Source organism: Entelurus aequoreus, linkage group LG06, assembly GCF_033978785.1.
Source record: "Entelurus aequoreus isolate RoL-2023_Sb linkage group LG06, RoL_Eaeq_v1.1, whole genome shotgun sequence".
NCBI classification, from domain to species: Eukaryota; Metazoa; Chordata; class Actinopteri; order Syngnathiformes; family Syngnathidae; genus Entelurus; species Entelurus aequoreus.
This window is the reverse complement of record NC_084736.1, coordinates 80955563-80973083: the sequence shown is the minus strand read 5'-3', so window position 1 is coordinate 80973083 and position 17521 is coordinate 80955563. Positions and strand designations below refer to the sequence as shown.

Genomic DNA, 17521 nt, shown 5'->3' with positions numbered 1-17521 from the left:
GTGATGTGCTCACGTCTGCGGGTCTGTGTTAGCAGACGAGCAGCAGAGTTCTGCACGAGCTGCAGGCGGGCGAGGGAGGCCTGGCTAATGCCTACATACAGGACATTGCAGTAGTCAAGACGAGTCGAGATAAAGGCGTGGATTAATTTCTCGAGATCATGTCATGATAGAAGCGGTTTCACTTTCGCTATTTGGCGTAAGTGCCTTGCCCAAGGACACAACGGCAGTGACTAGGGTGGCGGAAGCGGGGATCGAACCTGAAACCCTCAAGTTGCTGGCACGGCCGCTCTACCAACCGAGCTATACCTGTCTTTGGAAGTGGGAGGAAGCCGCAGTACCCGGAGGGAACCCACGCAGTCACGGGGAGAACATGCAAACTCCACACAGAAAGATCCAGAGCCCGGGATTGAACTGGGGACCACTCAGGACCTTCGCATTGTGTTATCTTCAAACTCTCCATTTAGGTCACAGAACAAACAGTTCTGAAATGACATCATCTGACATATTTCAGTGTCATCCATCAGTGACAGTATATTGGGTGTCTCCAAGCTGATGTAACAGCAGATAGAAAATCATTTTCAGTACAAAAATACGACCGCACGTTCTCATTGTTGCTAACAACATTCTGTTATTGCTGTAATCACCCGCTACTAGCTCTCATAGCCTTTAGGGTCGTACAAATCTATAAAGGACAACAAGCCATCAATAATATTGTGTCGTTGGGTGCAGTCCAACCCTGGCAGATCTTTTTCTGACATTTTGTCCCCGATAGATTTGTGGCTCTGCGTGCGAGGTAAGACAAGTGGACTCATATTGAGAAGGTTGAGGTGCTAACAGATTTCACACAGAGCCAGTGGCTTTATCAACGCCTCTGCACCGACCTGTGATTCAGCGGCTGTTAATAGGCGCAGGCAACATGCGAGAAGAATGGAAACGGTCTGGGGACTGAACAGAACAGAAAATAGTTTGTGGAAGCAGATGTTGCGACTCCTGGATGAACGACAAAAGCCGTTTCGGTCGAGGCCGTTTGTGTTGACAACCCTTCTAAGTCAACCAATTCATAATCAAGTCCCGGTCGTCTTATGACTACATTAAAAAGGGTCCGCTTAAGCAGACGTCGACATACCTGGTCCATCGCTTGTGTTGACACAAAATTTGAGAACCAAAGGAGTCATTTTTCTGAAAAATCGGTTCGTTTAACCCTAACCCTAACCCTAACCCTAACCCTAACCCTAACCCTAACCCTAACCCCAAATCCGTTTATTTCGAGGTACGAAATACGATCTGCCTTGAACACAAAGGGCCAGATTTGACCAAGATCTAAATACCTTGCGCTAAACAACGTGTGCAATCTATAAAATAGCGTGCGCGATTCGTGGGGGTGTTGCCTGTGATCTACTAAGACTGCGTGTACAATCGAAAAGTGGTGCCGACCGCCTTATTTCAATGAGGATTTTGCATGTAGGTGTACTATACGGGGCATCACTACTCTCGATTACTGCACATCCATGTTATCATGCGTAGCGTTTGCTATTTTCTGAGACCCTCAGAAAGAAACACATATCAAAAAGAACAATCATTGTCTTTAACTCCATCACTACAAGTGAAAAATTTGGGCGTCGTTTTCGACTCTGACCTTAGTTTTATACCACATGTAAAAAATATAACAAAAATAAATTTTTACCATCTTAAGAATATAGCCAGAGTTTGCCCAATTCTCTCTCAGGGCAACACGGAGACGCTAACGCATGCTTTCATCACAAGTCTTATAGATTATTGTAACTCCAGGTTTCGTTGAGGAGGGAGGGAGGTCAAAAGCGTCCATCACTGAGGTGTCCTCGGGGGTGTTTTCAGAACAGCCTGTTCCTGTTGTTGCAGCGTCAAGGCCATTCGAGGGAGTCAAATCGTAGATTAGGATGTTTGTTTTCCGCGAGCGGACAATACAATGACTTGTCTGTTCTATTCGTCCATGCTGGCTGCTCTCATATTCAATTTTCCTTTTCAGCAAGCTTCTCCATGATGTGATCCATCTTGCGATTCAGTTCAGAAATCGCCACAGTCTGTGATGCCACAGCCCGGCCCAATCCTCCCATTGCGACGAACAGCCTTTGGGCTCCTTGAGTGGCTGCCATCGTCTTACGAATTTTGACGATACACCAGAGCAATGCCCAGCCCAATCAGCAGGTGCCCCGCGATCACGGTTCCAAATAGGTAGATGTCTTCCACGTCCTCGATGGAAAGGACTGAGAGGCACATGATTCTCCATTCATCCCAGGAATCTCTCACGTACCCCGCAGCAATGGTTCCATCAGGGCAGCCGGGCTCCCCCGAACCTCTTTTCCTCGTCGAAAAGATTTTGTCAATTTAGCCGAGAGTCCAGCTGATCATTTCCATGTCTGATGTTTAGATTTGGAGGACAGCGCGAAGAAAGAGGCTTCAAAAAAGTTCAGACAAGACAAAACAAAGAGAGCAAGCTGGGAGAAGAAGGGAGCGGAAAAAAATGCGACCGCCCTCACCAGAGGCAAGACAGAAAAAGGTGCACTGTCGAGTTTTGAGGAAAAAAGTGCGCCTTATAGTCGGGAAAATACGGTAATACCATAACCATTATCGTTTATATGCCAAATAATATATTGTGATATACAGTAGATTTTTACCATTTACTTTACCTTCATGGTATTTACTTTACCATCTTATTGTGATGTGTTTTCGCTCATGAAAAAAAACCCACACTCCATTGGTGATGCAGAGAATACAATCCAAGGTCAGCGGTACGGAATGACCACACAATTGTAAACGCTTCTTCATTCCCTCTTATCACACTCGCCTGTCTGTTTGTGGGCACTAATGATGATGGTCTGTAATGTTCTTTTGCAAGAAGCAATTAGCGCTGCTCTCTCAAGACGCACGCTCACACACACATAGCGTTTGCTGGAGACTATTTTTTTCCCCCAACCCTCACTCTGCTTCCCGGTGAAAGGGTTACCTGGCAATATAGAGCCGTCTGGGGCTTTGGAGAGGACGAGGTGTGCTCCAAACTGCCCGGAATAATTGCGTGAAATTCCGTTTTATGACGGTGAGGCGTCAAAGTGTTCCATATGTAAAGAAAAGCTGAAGCGAGTGAGGGGATGGTATAGAAGTATGAGCCACAGCTATATATATATATATATATATATATATATATATATATATATATATATATATATATATATATATATATATATATATATATATATATATATACATATATATATATATATATATATATATATATATATATATATATATACATATATATATACAAACCCCGTTTCCATATGAGTTGGGAAATTGTGTTAGATGTAAATATAACGGAATACAATGATTTGCAAATCATTTTCAACCCATATTCATTTCAATATGCTACAAAGACAACATATTTGATGTTCAAACTGATAAACATTTTTTTTGTGCAAATAATCATTAACTTTAGAATTTGATGCCAGCCACTCAAGGAGCCCAAAGGCTGTTCGTCGCAATGGGAGGATTGGGCCGGGCTGTGGGATCACAGACTGTGGCGATTTCTGAACTGAATCGCAAGATGGATCACATCATGGAGAAGCTTGCTGAAAAGGAAAATTGAATATGAGAGCAGCCAGCATGGACGAATAGAACAGACAAGTCATTGTATTGTCTGCTCGCGGAAAACAAACATCCTAATCTACAAACCCCGTTTCCATATGAGTTGGGAAATTGTGTTAGATGTAAATATAAACTGAATACAATGATTTGCAAATCATTTTCAACCCATATTCATTTGAATATGCTACAAAGACAACATATTTGATGTTCAAACTGATAAACATTTTTTTTGTGTGCAAATAATCATTAACTTTAGAATTTGATGCCAGCAACACGTGACAAAGAAGTTGGGAAAGGTGGCAATAAATACTGATAAAGCTGAGGAATGCTCATCAAACACTTATTTGGAACATCCCACAGGTGTGCAGGGAAATTGGGAACAGGTGGGTGCCATGATTGGGTATAAAAGTAGATTCCATGAAATGCTCAGTCGTTCACAAACAAGGATGGGGCGAGGGTCACCACTTTGTCAACAAATGCGTGAGCAAATTGTTGAACAGTTTAAGAACAACATTTCTCCACCAGCTATTGCAAGGAATTTAGGGATTTCACCATCTACGCTCCGTAATATCATCAAAGGGTTCAGAGAATCTGGAGAAATCACTGCACGTAAGCAGCTAAGCCCCGTGACCTTCGATCCCTCAGGCTGTACTGCATCAACAAGCTACATCAGTGTGTAAAAGATATCACCACATGGGCACAGGAACACTTCAGAAACCCACTGTCAGTAACTACAGTTGGTCGCTACATCTGTAAGTGCAACTATGCAAGAAGAAAAACCGTTTATCAACAACACCCAGAAACGCTGTCGGCTTCGCTGGGCCCGAGCTCATCTAAGATGGACTGATACAAAGTGGAAAAGTGTTCTGTGGTCTGACGAGTCCACATTTCAAATTGTTTTTGGAAACTTTGGATGTCGTGTCCTCCGGACCAAAGAGGAAAAGAACCATCCGGATTGTTATAGGCACAAAGTGTAAAAGCCAGCATGTGTGATGGTATGGGGGTGTATTAGTGCCCAAGACATGGGTAACTTACACATCTGTGAAGGCGTCATTAATGCTGAAAGGTACATACAGGTTTTGGAGCAACATATGTTACAACATATGGACGCCCCTGCTTATTTCAGCAAGACAATGCCAAGCCACGTGTTACATCGACGTGGCTTCATAGTAAAAGAGTGCGGGTACTAGACTGGCCTGCCTGTAGTCCAGACCTGTCTCCCATTGAAAATGTGTGGCGCATTATGAAGCCTAAAATAGCACAAGGGAGACCCCCGGACTGTTGAACAACTTAAGCTGTACATCAAGCAAGAATGGAAAAGAATTCCACCCGAGAAGCTTCAAAAATGTGTCTCCTCAGTTCCCAAACCTTTACTGAGTGTTGTTAAAAGGAAAGGCCATGTAACACAGTGGTGAACATGCCCTTTCCCGACTACTTTGGCACGTGTTGCAGCCATTAAATTCTAAGTTATTTATTATTTGTAAAAAAAAAAAAATAAAGCTTATGAGTTTGAACATCAAATATGTTGTCTTTGTAGTGCATTTAATTGAATATGGCTTGAAAAGGATTTGCAAATCATTGTATTCCGTTTGTATTTACTCTATTTCCCAACTCATATGGAAACAGGGTTTGTATATCAAATGTTAAAAAGACAAAAGAAGAGGGATGACAAGCTCATGCCATCTTTTCCTTCACACCTCGCATATTCCCTCCGTCGAATTGTCTTCAACATTACAGGGCGTGTGATGGAGCCTGCATCCAGCAGGCGACATGAGCCTCACTCGCCATTCATTATTAACCGCTGCATTACTCTGGAGCCTTCTCCAAACAATGTGGGTTCAAGGGGAACAAGTCGTGACAGAATGTGCAATCGTCCCACTGTGTACGCGTTGTGTAGGTGAATAAAAGGGCTGTCGAAAATAGCGGGTTTCGTCACTAAAAAAATAATCGCAATAACCCTATCACATATTGATCATGCAATTTATTAGACCTGAACCGTGGATGGCTACCTGAAAAAGTTATTCTTATCAAGTGGATTCAAATTATGCGAGCGAGTAATAACGTGATTAATTGCAATTCAATCAATAAATCAATCAATGTTTATTTATATAGCCCTAAATCACAAGTGTCTCAAAGGGCTGCACAAGCCACAACGACATCCTCGGTACAGAGCCCACATACGGGCAAGGAAAAACTCACCCCAGTGGGACGTCGGTGAATGACTATGAGAAACCTTGGAAAGGACCGCATATGTGGGTAACCCCCCCCCTCTAGGGGAGACCGAAAGCAATGGATGTCGAGTGGGTCTGACATAATATTGTGAAAGTCCAGTCCACAGTGGATCCAACACATCAGCGAGAGTCCAGTCCATAGTGGGGCCAGCAGGAAACCATCCCGAGCGGAGACGGGTCAGCAGCGCAGAGATGTCCCCAACCGATGCACAGGCTAGTGGTCCACCCGGGGTCCCGACTCTGGACAGCCAGCACTTCATCCATGGCCACCGGACCTACGCAACTCCCCCTCGCAAGGGACAGGGGAGAATTACCGTATTTTACGGCAGACTCTTTTCCCCGAGGAAGCAGAGGTCCTTTAATGTGTGCAGCAATCTTATTCCAGTCTGTTGTGGCCAGTGCCCTGTACTTTGCATTCGTTGTGCTGGGGGAGCAGCACCAGCAAAAGGGACTCAAACCAGATTGACATACTGATCCGGAAAGCCGGCTGTCATGATCTGTGGTCTGGATCATGTTTTTGTTATTTTCTGTTAGTTTTAAGACGCCATAGTTCCTGTTTTTGTGCACCCTTGTTTGTTTTAGTTTACATGGCGACTTATGATTTTCACCTGCCTCTTGCGTTCGGGACACACCTGTTTCTAATCAGGAGACCATTATTTAAGCCTGTCTTTGCCAGTTAGTCGTCCTGGCGTTATTGCCAGGATGACAAGACTCCATGCCATAGTTCCATGCCAAGTGAGTTTTGTCTATTTTTATGTCGCAGCGTGGACATCGGGGGCGGTACCTCTGGATTGGCAGACCGGGGTGGTGGTTCCTCTCTTTAAGAAGGGGAACCGGAGGGTGTGTTCTAATTATTGTGGGATCACACTCCTCAGCCTTCCCGGTAAGGTCTATTCGGGTGTGTTGGAGAGGAGGCTACACCGGATAGTCGAACCTCGGATTCAGGAAGGACAGTGTGGTTTTCGTCCTGGTCGTGGAACTGTGGACCAGCTCTATACTCTCGGCAGGGTCCTTGAGGGTGCATGGGAGTTTGCCCAACCAGTCTACATGTGTTTTGTGGACTTGGAGAAGGCATTCGACCGTGTCCCTCGGGATGTCCTGTGGGGAGTGCTCAGAGAGTAGGGGGTATCGGACTGTCTGATTGTGGCGGTCCGCTCCCTGTATGATCAGTGCCAGAGTTTGGTCCGCATTGCCGGCAGTAAGTCGGACACGTTTCCAGTGAGGGTTGGACTCCGCCAAGGCTGCCCTTTGTCACCGATTCTGTTCAGAACTTTTATGGACAGAATTTCTAGGCGCAGTCAAGGCGTTGAGGGGATCTGGTTTGGTGGCTGCAGGATTAGGTCTCTGCTTTTTGCAGATGATGTGGTCCTGATGGCTTCATCTGGCCAGGATCTTCAGCTCTCGCTGGATCGGTTCGCAGCTGAGTGTGAAGCGACTGGGATGAGAATGAGCACCTCCAAAGTCCGAGTCCATGGTTCTCGCTCGGAAAAGGGTGGAGTGCCATCTCCGGGTTGCGGAGGAGACCCTGCCCCAAGTGGAGGAGTTCAAGTACCTTGGAGTCTTGTTCACGAGTGAGGGAAGAGTGGATCGTGAGATCGACAGGCGGATCGGTGCGGCGTCTTCAGTAATGCGGACGCTGTATCGATCCGTTGTGGTGAAGAAGGAGCTGAGCCGGAAGGCAAAGCTCTCAATTTACCGGTCGATCTACGTTCCCATCCTCACCTATGGTCATGAGCTTTGGGTTATGACCGAAAGGACAAGATCACGGGTACAAGCGGCCGAAATGAGTTTCCTTGCTACTATGGTACATTTTTAGTCAACTTTATACCTGCATTATCCTTCCATCCTTACCCTTTCCAGCCTTTGTAACTGAGCTACTGTGTGGAACAATTTCCCTTGTGGATCAATACAGTTTAAGTCTAATTATTTTGGAAGAAATAAATATGTTTACATACATTAGCCGCACCAGACCTTAATTAAGTCGCAGATACATACAGGTACAAAACGTTCATTTACATACCTTAATTGTTTACAAACGGTGCCTGTCAACCCATTTTTCAATCGCATTTTCATCAGTTACCAAACCAAAACAACATAAAAATTGGTTTCAAATAGCGACCAAAACTTTTCACAAATGCTGTGCGATAACTCTCTGAGCTCCTCAGTTACAGATACAAATACTGATATTGCATCACAAACTCCTGCACACCTTTTTTTTGCAAATCATGCACATGTTCTTCTTAAATATTTGAACAACTGACTGTGTAATAAAATATTCACTTATTTAATGTATATTACGCCACAGTTGCAGGTGTTGTTTTACCTAAGAGGAGATCTGTATGCGTCCATTCATTTGTTTTCCAAATTTGGCAACACATCTGGTCATGGTGAAGCATGCAAGCAAACAGTTGATTCTGCTTTTTTGCCTGCCAACTGTTTTTGTTCATGGTCATCAAAGCGGTGGAAGGCAGAATAATTCATCCCATGGTACGAATCGTCACGACCAATTTTGTGTTGTCACTTTGTGTCACACATTGTCGTCAGTATTTTTCTCTCCTGTGATGTGTATATTTCTGAGACACTGCTACAGTGTCAACATGAAGAATCCAATGAATAGCCTTTATTGACATGCCATAAGCTTAAATTATTGTTGTAGAAATGAAAAGTGTGGCCTTGGGGCAGGGGTCACCAACCTTTTTGAAAACAAGAGCTACTTCTTGGGTACTGATTAATGCGAAGGGCTACCAGTTTGATACACACTTAAATAAATTGCCAGAAATAGCCAATTTGCTCAATTTACCTTTAACTCTATGTTATTATTAATAATTAATGATATTTACACTTAATTTAACAGTTTAAAAGAGGAGAAAACACGAAAAAAATGACAATTAAATTTTGAAACATAGTTTATCTTCAATTTCGACTCTTCAAATTCAAAATTCAACCAAAAAAAAAGAAGAGAAAAACTAGCTAATTCGAATCTTTTTGAAAAAATTAAAAAAATAATTTATGGAACATCATTAGTAATTTTTCCTGATTAAGATTACTTTTAGAATTTTGATGACATATTTTAAATAGGTTAATATCCAATCTACACTTTGTTAGAATATATAACAAATTGGACCAAGCTATATTTCTAACAAAGACAAATCATTATTTCTTCTAGATTTTCCAGAACAAAAATTTTAAAAGAAATTCAAAAGACTTTGAACTAAGGTTTAAATTTGATTCTACAGATTTTCTAGATTTGCCAGAATATTTTTTTTTTAATTTTGACCATAATAAGTTTAAAGAAATATTTCACAAATATTCTTCGTCGAAAAAACAGAAGCTAAAATGAAGAATTAAATTAAAATGTATTTATTATTCTTTACAATAAAAAAATAAATTTACTTGAACATTGATTTAAATTGTCAGGAAAAAAGGTATATGTGTTTAAAAATCCTAAAATCATTTTTAAGGTTGTATTTTTTCTCTTAAATTGTCTTTCTGAAAGTTATAAGAAGCAAAGTAAAAAAATTCATGAATTTATTTAAACAAGTGAAGACCAAGTCTTTAAAATATTTTCTTGGATTTTGAAATTCTATTTGAGTTTTGTCTCTCTTAGAATTAAAAATGTCGGGCAAAGCGAGACCAGCTTGCTAGTAAATAAATAAAATGTAAAAAATAGAGGCAGCTCACTGGTAAGTGCTGCTATTTGAGCTATTTTTAGAACAGGCCAGCGGGCTACTCATCTGGTCCTTACGGGCTACCTGGTGCCCGCGGGCACCGCGTTGGTGACCCCTGCCTTGGGAAAAACGGTATTTTTGAATGTTTTTTTTAATGTTTTTATTTTGTCAGCAAAACACATCTGTTGTAACAACATGAAATTCCACAGAGTAGACGAAAAAGTCTTAAAACTGCTGCAGTAATACTGTTTGCATCATTTAATTATTTAGCATTTGAAACGGCACAGACCAACAATCATTATACTTATTTGAATTCCAGTGGTTTATAGCCCTAAAAAAGTATACATCACATTTTTGAAACAGTTTTTGCAGTAAATCCTAGTTTTGTGGGGTGATAGTAGTGATAGTGGTGGATGGTCAATCGTCACATGTTACCCAGAGGTGGGTAGAGTAGCCCAAAAATGTCATTCAAATAATAAAAAAAACCCTACTCAAGCACTTAGTAGGGTTGTACGGTATACCGGTATTACTATAGCACAGCGATACTAATTAATCATATTCATATTTCTTACATGTGAACAATATAAATACAGTCTATTATACAGCATTATTCACATGTGAATAATATAAATACAGTCTATTATACAGCATTATTCACATGTGAATAATATAAATACAGTCTATTATACAGCATTATTCACATGTGAATAACATAAATACAATCTATTATACAGCATTATTCACATGTGAACAATATAAATACAGTCTATTATACAGCATTATTCACATGTGAATAATATAAATACAGTCTATTATACTGCATTATTCACATGTGAGTAATAAAAATACAGTCTATTATACTGTATTATTCACATGTGAGTAATATAAATACAGTCTATTATACAGCATTATTCACATGTGAATAATATAATACAGTATATTATACAGCATTATTCACATGTGAATACTATAAAGACAGTCTGTTATAAAGCATTATTCACATGTGAATAATATAAATACAGTCTATTATACAGCATTATTCACATGTGAATAATATAGATACAGTCTATTATACATTCAAGTACAGTCAAAAAGGAACATATGCATTGTACAGTCTGATGGGTGTCGGTATGAAGGGCTTCCTGGGTCGTTCCGTGTTGCATTTTGCATCTATTGCTGTATATACATGATATAGACCTCATGAGCATCCTTGGTGGGGTACGGGTTCGATTCCCGTACAGCAAGGGCATCTGTTGTAAAAACTAAGCCAAAATTATTCATGCAATTGGCTAGATGTGGTGACCCTTGACAGGTCAAAAGCAGAAAGTGAAAACATTACTATATGGACCTAAATAGAATTCCGTGAGAAAGTAGGAACAAAGAATGGCTTTTGCTTTGCTCAGTGCCGTAAGTTGAAATGTAAACTTCTACATTAGTACATCAGTACTTCACTCAAACGTGTATTATATGTTTGTCTAGGAGCAGAATTTTGGAAAGTTATAGATGTTCTATTACATTTCTAGGCTGCCCTTTGTCACCGATTCTGTTCATAACTTTTATGGACAGAATTTCTAGGCGCAGTCAAGGCGTTAAGGGGATCTGGTTTGATGGCTACAGAATTAGGTCTCTGCTTTTTGCAGATGAAGTGGTCCTGATGGCATCATCTGGCCAGGATCTTCAGCTCTCACTGGATCGGTTCGCAGTTGAGTGTGAAGCGACTGGGATGAGAATCAGCACCTCCAAGTCCGAGTCCATGGTTCTGGCCCGGGAAAGGGTGGAGTGCCATCTCCAAGTTGGGGAGGAGATCTTGCCCCAAGTGGAGGAGTTCAAGTCCCTCGGAGTCTTGCTCACGAGTGAGGGAAGAGTGGATCGTGAGATCGGTGCGGCGTCTTCAGTAATGCGGACGCTGTATCGATCCATTGTGGTGAAGAAGGAGCTGAGCTGAAAGGCGAAGCTCTCAATTTACCGGTCGATCTACGTTCCCATCCTCACCTATGGGATGAGAAACAGCACGACCAAGTCCGAGTCCATGGTTCTCGCCCGGGAAAGGGTGGAGTGCCATCTCCCAGTTGGAGAGGAGATCTTACCCCAAGTGGAGGAGTTCAAGTACCTAGGGGTCTTGCTCACGAGTGGGGGAAGAGTGGATCGTGAGACCAACAGGCGGATCGGTGTGGCGTCTTTCAGTAATGCGGACGCTGTATCAATCCGTTGTGGTGAAGAAGGAGCTGAGCTGAAAGGCGAATCTCTCAATTTACCGGTCGATCTACGTTCCCATCCTCACCTATTGGTTGAGAAACAGCACCTCCAAGTCCGAGTCCATTGTTCTCGCCTGGGAAAGGGTGGAGTGCCATCTCCAAGTTAGGGAGGAGATCTTATCCCAAGTGGAGGAGTTCAAGTACCTAGGGGTCTTGCTCACGAGTGGGGGAAGAGTGGATCGTGAGATCGACAGGCGGACCGGTGTGGCGTCTTCGGTAATGCTGACGCTGTATCGATCCGTTGGGGTGAAGAAGGAGCTGAGCCGGAAGGTGAAGCTCTCAATTTACCGGTCGATCTACATTTCCATCCTCACCTATGGGATGAGAAACAGCACCTCCAAATCAGAGTCCATGGTTCTCGCCTAGGAAAGGGTGGAGTTTCATCTCCAAGTTGGGGAGGAGATCTTACCCCAAGTGGAGGAGTTCAAGTACCTAGGAGTCTTGCTCACGAGTGGGGGAAGAGTGGATCGTGAGATCGACAGGCGGAGCGGTGCGGCGTCTTCAGTAATGCGGACGCTGTATCGATTCGGTCTCTCAATTTACCGGTTGATCTACGTTCCCATCCTCACCTATGGTCATGAGCTTCGGGTTATGACCGAAAGGACAAGATCATGGGTACAAGCGGCCGAAATGACTTTCTTCCGCCGGGTGGCGGGTCTCTCCCTTAGAGATAGGGTGAGAAGCTCTGCCATCCGGGGGGAGCTCAAAGTAAAGCCGCTGCTCCTCCACATGGAGAGGAGCCAGATGAGGTGGTTCGGGCATCGGGTCAGGATGCCACCCGAAGGCCTCCCTAGGGAGGTGTTTGGGGCACGTCCGACCGGCAGGAGGCCACGGGGAAGACCCAGGACACGTTGGGAAGACTATGTCTCCCGGCTGGCCTGGGAACCCATCGGGATCCTCTGAAGGAGCTGGACGAAGTGGCTGGGGAGAGGGAAGTCTGGGCTTCTCTGCTATGGCTGCTGCCCCCGCGACCTGACCTCGGATAAGCGGAAGAAAATGGATGGATGGATGGTTATATTGTGATTGTATTATGCTGGAACTACAGCAAGCATTGCTGGTATTTAAAAAGTGTTTCATTAAAAAAAGTCAGCTGGTTGTCTGCATACTTCTATTCAATGTCATTTTCAATGTCATTGACTGTGACAGATCTCCCCTGAGAGACGCAGCAATTCAGTCCAACCTCTCCGAGCCTCGTCTTCCTCATTCCACTTGTGGCGTGACGGCACTCGCCGACATCAAAGGTACCATCCTTGCCTCCCTCTTCATACCTTTAATCACTTTGTTCAGCTCATCATTGCAGAAATGATAGTTCCTGACAGTGTTTTTGGGTTGAAATATCCATCCTCGTTATCTCTCCTCCGGGAAGTTTGACTTCACCGTTGATTGTTAATTTAACACGTTTTATTTTACCCTCCTGGACATGTGGTCTCAGTTCAATATTTCACACAATTAGAACATACCAATTGAGAAAGGTTTTTAGTTTTCATCACGGTATTTGAATAGTAAGAGAAGCTAAAATTGACTGCAGTGCTAAGAGAGCCCTTTTTAATTCTGTCCAAAGTCTCTGCAGTCATAAAGTGTACCTTCATTTTTGTATGATTCAGTTTTTGATAAACATCTTCACCAGAACTTTGCCCAAGATGTTATATGGTTAACATTACGCCTTAAGTTAAGTTAAAGTACCAATGACTGTCACACAAACACTAGGTGTAGTGAAATTTGTCCTCTGCATTTGACCCATCCCCTTGTTCCACCACCTGGGAGGTGAGGGGAGCAGTGAGCAGCAGCGGTGGCCCCGCCCGGGAATCATTTTTTGGTGATTCAATCCCCAATTCCAACCCTTGATGCTGAGTGCCAAGCAGGGAGGTAATGGCTCCCATTTTTATAACCACTAGGCCACTGAGTAGGTTCACAAACAGGCCTGGCCCTAACCAATCTGGCGCCCTAGGCAAGATTTTAGGTGGCGCCCCCCCCACATCGGCAGTGAAGTGTATATACTCACAAGAAACCGAATAGCTTTGTCTTTGACCTTTTTTTTTTACTTAAAGAAAGCAAATTAACATATTATATGAGAATGTTATGTTATGATTATCTTTAACCGAATCACAGCAGTGCTCAAATTAAAAAACAGCATTCCCTCTCATGTGATATTGCTTAATTGACATTAATGATGTGCACTTTAACAACTAAGCTTACAACTATACCTAATATATAAAGGGGTGGAAAAGTGACTATTACCTGCAGGGCAAACATTAGCTAACCAGAAGGCAATAACAATGTAAACAAAAAACACTTGCTTAAAAGATCTCATACAAATGTCCCTGAGGAATGTAAGGTGGGAGTACTGTAATTACCTAACGTTACATTATTATTTTCCATAACAATTTAGCCCCCTCCACAATATTAACCCGACGTTAAAACAGAACTAGCTATTTATTGATTAGCAATTGCCGAATCATGTAACATTAGCTTAATGCTAAAAAGCCAGGTTACTATCACATTCTGTAACAGACAAATAATTTCATGTAGGCTAACGTTACCTACCTGCTACCTCTGTCTTTTTCTCGTTTCCCCTCCTCTTCTTTTCTCTTTTTTTTTCCTGGGCACCTGACAGTTTTGGCCGTTTTGACATCTTGTGTTGATTTTTTTGATGTGGTAACGTCCAAAAAGAGTCATGATACGGAAAGGGAGGGGGCGCACCGTGCAGGGGGGGGGGGGGGGGGGGGCGTAATGTTGTGACAAATATTATTTCTATTAAATAGGCTTTACTTTGCATTTTAATTAACGTGGGATTATTTTTTGTATTTAGAAATAATAGTACCAACTTTTTTTTTTTTCTCCAACATTTGTGGCACTGGCGTGGCGCCCCCTGATGGACGGCGCCCTTAGCATTTGCCTATACGGCCTATGCCACGGGCCGGCCCTGTTCACAAACTTGCGCCTTATAATCCGGTGCGCCCTATGGTCTGGAAAATACGGTACATCATTTCTTATAGGAAAAGTTAGGTTTTGTTTTATACAATATAGTCTTCATCAGATCTTTCGGAACTAATTACTTAAAATTGAGGTGTCACTGTATTTTGTAACTTCTATGAAAACATTTTATGACTTCATGCATAATGATGATGTAGCTCATATTTGTTTTCCATGACGATGGTTGTATCTTACATGTAGGAAATACAACTTTGACCCAGTAGTGTTTACATCTGTAACAGGGGCGTCACTAGCTTTTAAGGACAGGGGGGGCTTAGCCCCCAGGAGATGCACAGGATGCGCACGAGCACAAAACTTCACAAACGGCTAACAAAGACTTAGAAATGATTCATTGTTATTATTATTATTTCAGTGGGTTTATTTTCAATCTGTGTTCAGTACAACAACAAACATGAGTTTGCACAGTGACATTTTGTTTACAGCATCAACAAGAAAATGACTTGCATGATCCTTCAAGATACACTGAAACACAATGAAAGTCATGGCATTAGCCTCTATGTTATTCATTCACAACACAGAGGCTAATGCCACCACTTTAGCTCACAATACAATAATTGTTTGTTCCCCACTATTTTGAAGTTGCACAGATTACATTTGGGGCACATATGTGACTAAAATGGTTGTGAATTCAAGCCCTGGAAATATTACTTTATTACTTGAATTAAAGTAATATCTGGATCGGGATAATTTGGCTTGTATATAATATATTTATATATATTATGGCAAGCCGTTAAGGAAATTAAATATATATGGAAGTCTGAATAGAAATGAGAAACGTTTATATATACTGTAAATAAGAAAGACTTAGTCTGCTGATCTGAAAAAGAGCCAAAGCTGTCAAAGAGCTGAGGGACCATCTTCAAAGTGCAATGCTGAAACAAATAATGCAAACAATAAAATGTAACTTCCATGGTTTGGGATTAACGTAGTCCCGTCGTCCCGGGGATGGTAAAAAAAAATGCACGGGACGAATTTAAATGCTCCCCGGGACGATGGCTTTTAACCATTTTTTTTATTTTTATTTTTATGTATTTATTCATTTTACATTTTATATTAAATGTCTTGGTTTTTCCACCCTCTGAAAGTCCTATGAAATGTTCAACAAGCCATCCTATAATAATACAACAGCTATTAATGTAACAATACAATAAAACAAATATATTTAATTATAATTTTCATTATTTTAACAATAGGCTAATGTATATTACTTTATATAGATTCTACAAGAAACAAAAAACTTAAAAACTAAGTGATTTACAATTGCAGACACAAGGTTCTTGTTCTGCAGTGCTGTGTGCTAATGTGCTTCGTACACCTGCAGGACCGCAAGCAAGGTCGCAGAGAAAATGCGGACTGGATTTTAAAAGATGTGGGCATTTTGTATATGAACAAGTCCAAGGACCGCAAGCAAGGTCGCAGAGAAAATGCGGACTGGATTTTGAGTGATGTGGGCATTTTTCTATATGAACATGTGGAATGGATTGGATACCGACGCACTAAAGAGGCTCTCTACCTTACGCTATGAAGTGAGGGGAAACTGAGTGAATAATGACAGGTTATATGATTATTTATTTAAACTCATATTCGGGCCACTTTATAATGGATATGTCGGAATGTATTTTAAAAAAAATAAAAAATAAAAAAATTGATTTAAAAAAAAATAATTTTTAACACCAAATTAAGGGGGGCTTAAGAACATTTTAGGGGGCTTGAGCCCCCTTAAATTAGGCCTAACAACACCAATGATCTGTAATACAACACTATCCACTCTAATTGGATTGACTTTTGATCAAAGATTTCACCTTTTTGTTACAAAGCTTTGCATCACCTAAATTGAACCTGATAACAGCTTGAATTGTCTTTGAGAGAACGTAAACAACAATCGTAAAAGGCAGAGGCTTAAAATATCATTAAATATTCCCCCACCCCCAAATATTTTTTAGGCTGATACAGCAAGTAGAAAATCCATTCAATTTGTTCAGCTTGCAATGTGTGGTTTCAATCACCTTGACTTTGTGCAGCATCAGACTAGGTTGTAATTTCCGTAGGGATGTTACTGAGTGATATCACAATATTAGATAACATGCTAAAAGAGATGCCTTGAATTGATATATTTTTTACTGCTCTTTACACACAAATATTTGTAGCATAGACAAGGAAGATATCACACAAATTCATCACTTTAGTGTGGAGTAAAAAACAATAACTAGTGTTTCATTCGCTGCCTCGGGGGCTTAATGGTTAATAACGTCAATTTCACAGTCTGGAATTCGACGGTTCAGATTTCAGTCGAATCTCTTTGTACAGTTTGTAAGTTCTCCGTGTGTGTGCTTGCTCCCTTGTGCCAAAAAACATCCACGGTAGGTTCATTGGAGACTAAATTGTCCATTTCCTTCAAAGGCAACCCCCGAATACAAATCCTCGTTTTGTTCCTGGCTTGGTCATAAATAAGTTGAGACTCGTAACGACGCCTTTTAGATTTACTAAGGTCTGACATGTTTAGTAACTTTACCAGTGGCAGTAGCTAGACGCAACTGGCAACCTGGATGTGTCAAGACGTGGTTTTCGCAGCTTACTGCGAGGTTTGTTCTCCCAGGATGCAAACGGACTATTCCGGACAGGAAAAACTCGGGAAAATTACACTTTGAAAACACATCAGATTTCAATGGTGAAAAAAAAAATGTCGGATATCTATACTGATATGGACAGTTTAATGTCTCAGGAACAAAAGGATGCCACATCTTTTGATGGAAAT

General features: G+C 41.7%; 1 protein-coding gene across 10 annotated transcripts in view; it reads left to right on the top strand.

Moving 5' to 3' along the window:
- arvcfb (ARVCF delta catenin family member b) overlaps positions 1-17521 on the top strand; it is a 492749-nt gene that overhangs the window by 150401 nt on the left and 324827 nt on the right. For 8 of the 10 annotated variants that reach the window (XM_062051626.1, XM_062051621.1, XM_062051625.1 and 5 more), the window contains one exon: positions 12919-13013. The exons of the other annotated variants lie outside the window; for them this stretch is intronic. In XM_062051626.1, coding sequence (XP_061907610.1) covers positions 12919-13013 — 95 coding nt within the window. Of the gene's footprint in view, positions 1-12918; positions 13014-17521 lie in introns of those variants that run through there. 10 annotated transcript variants of the gene reach the window in all.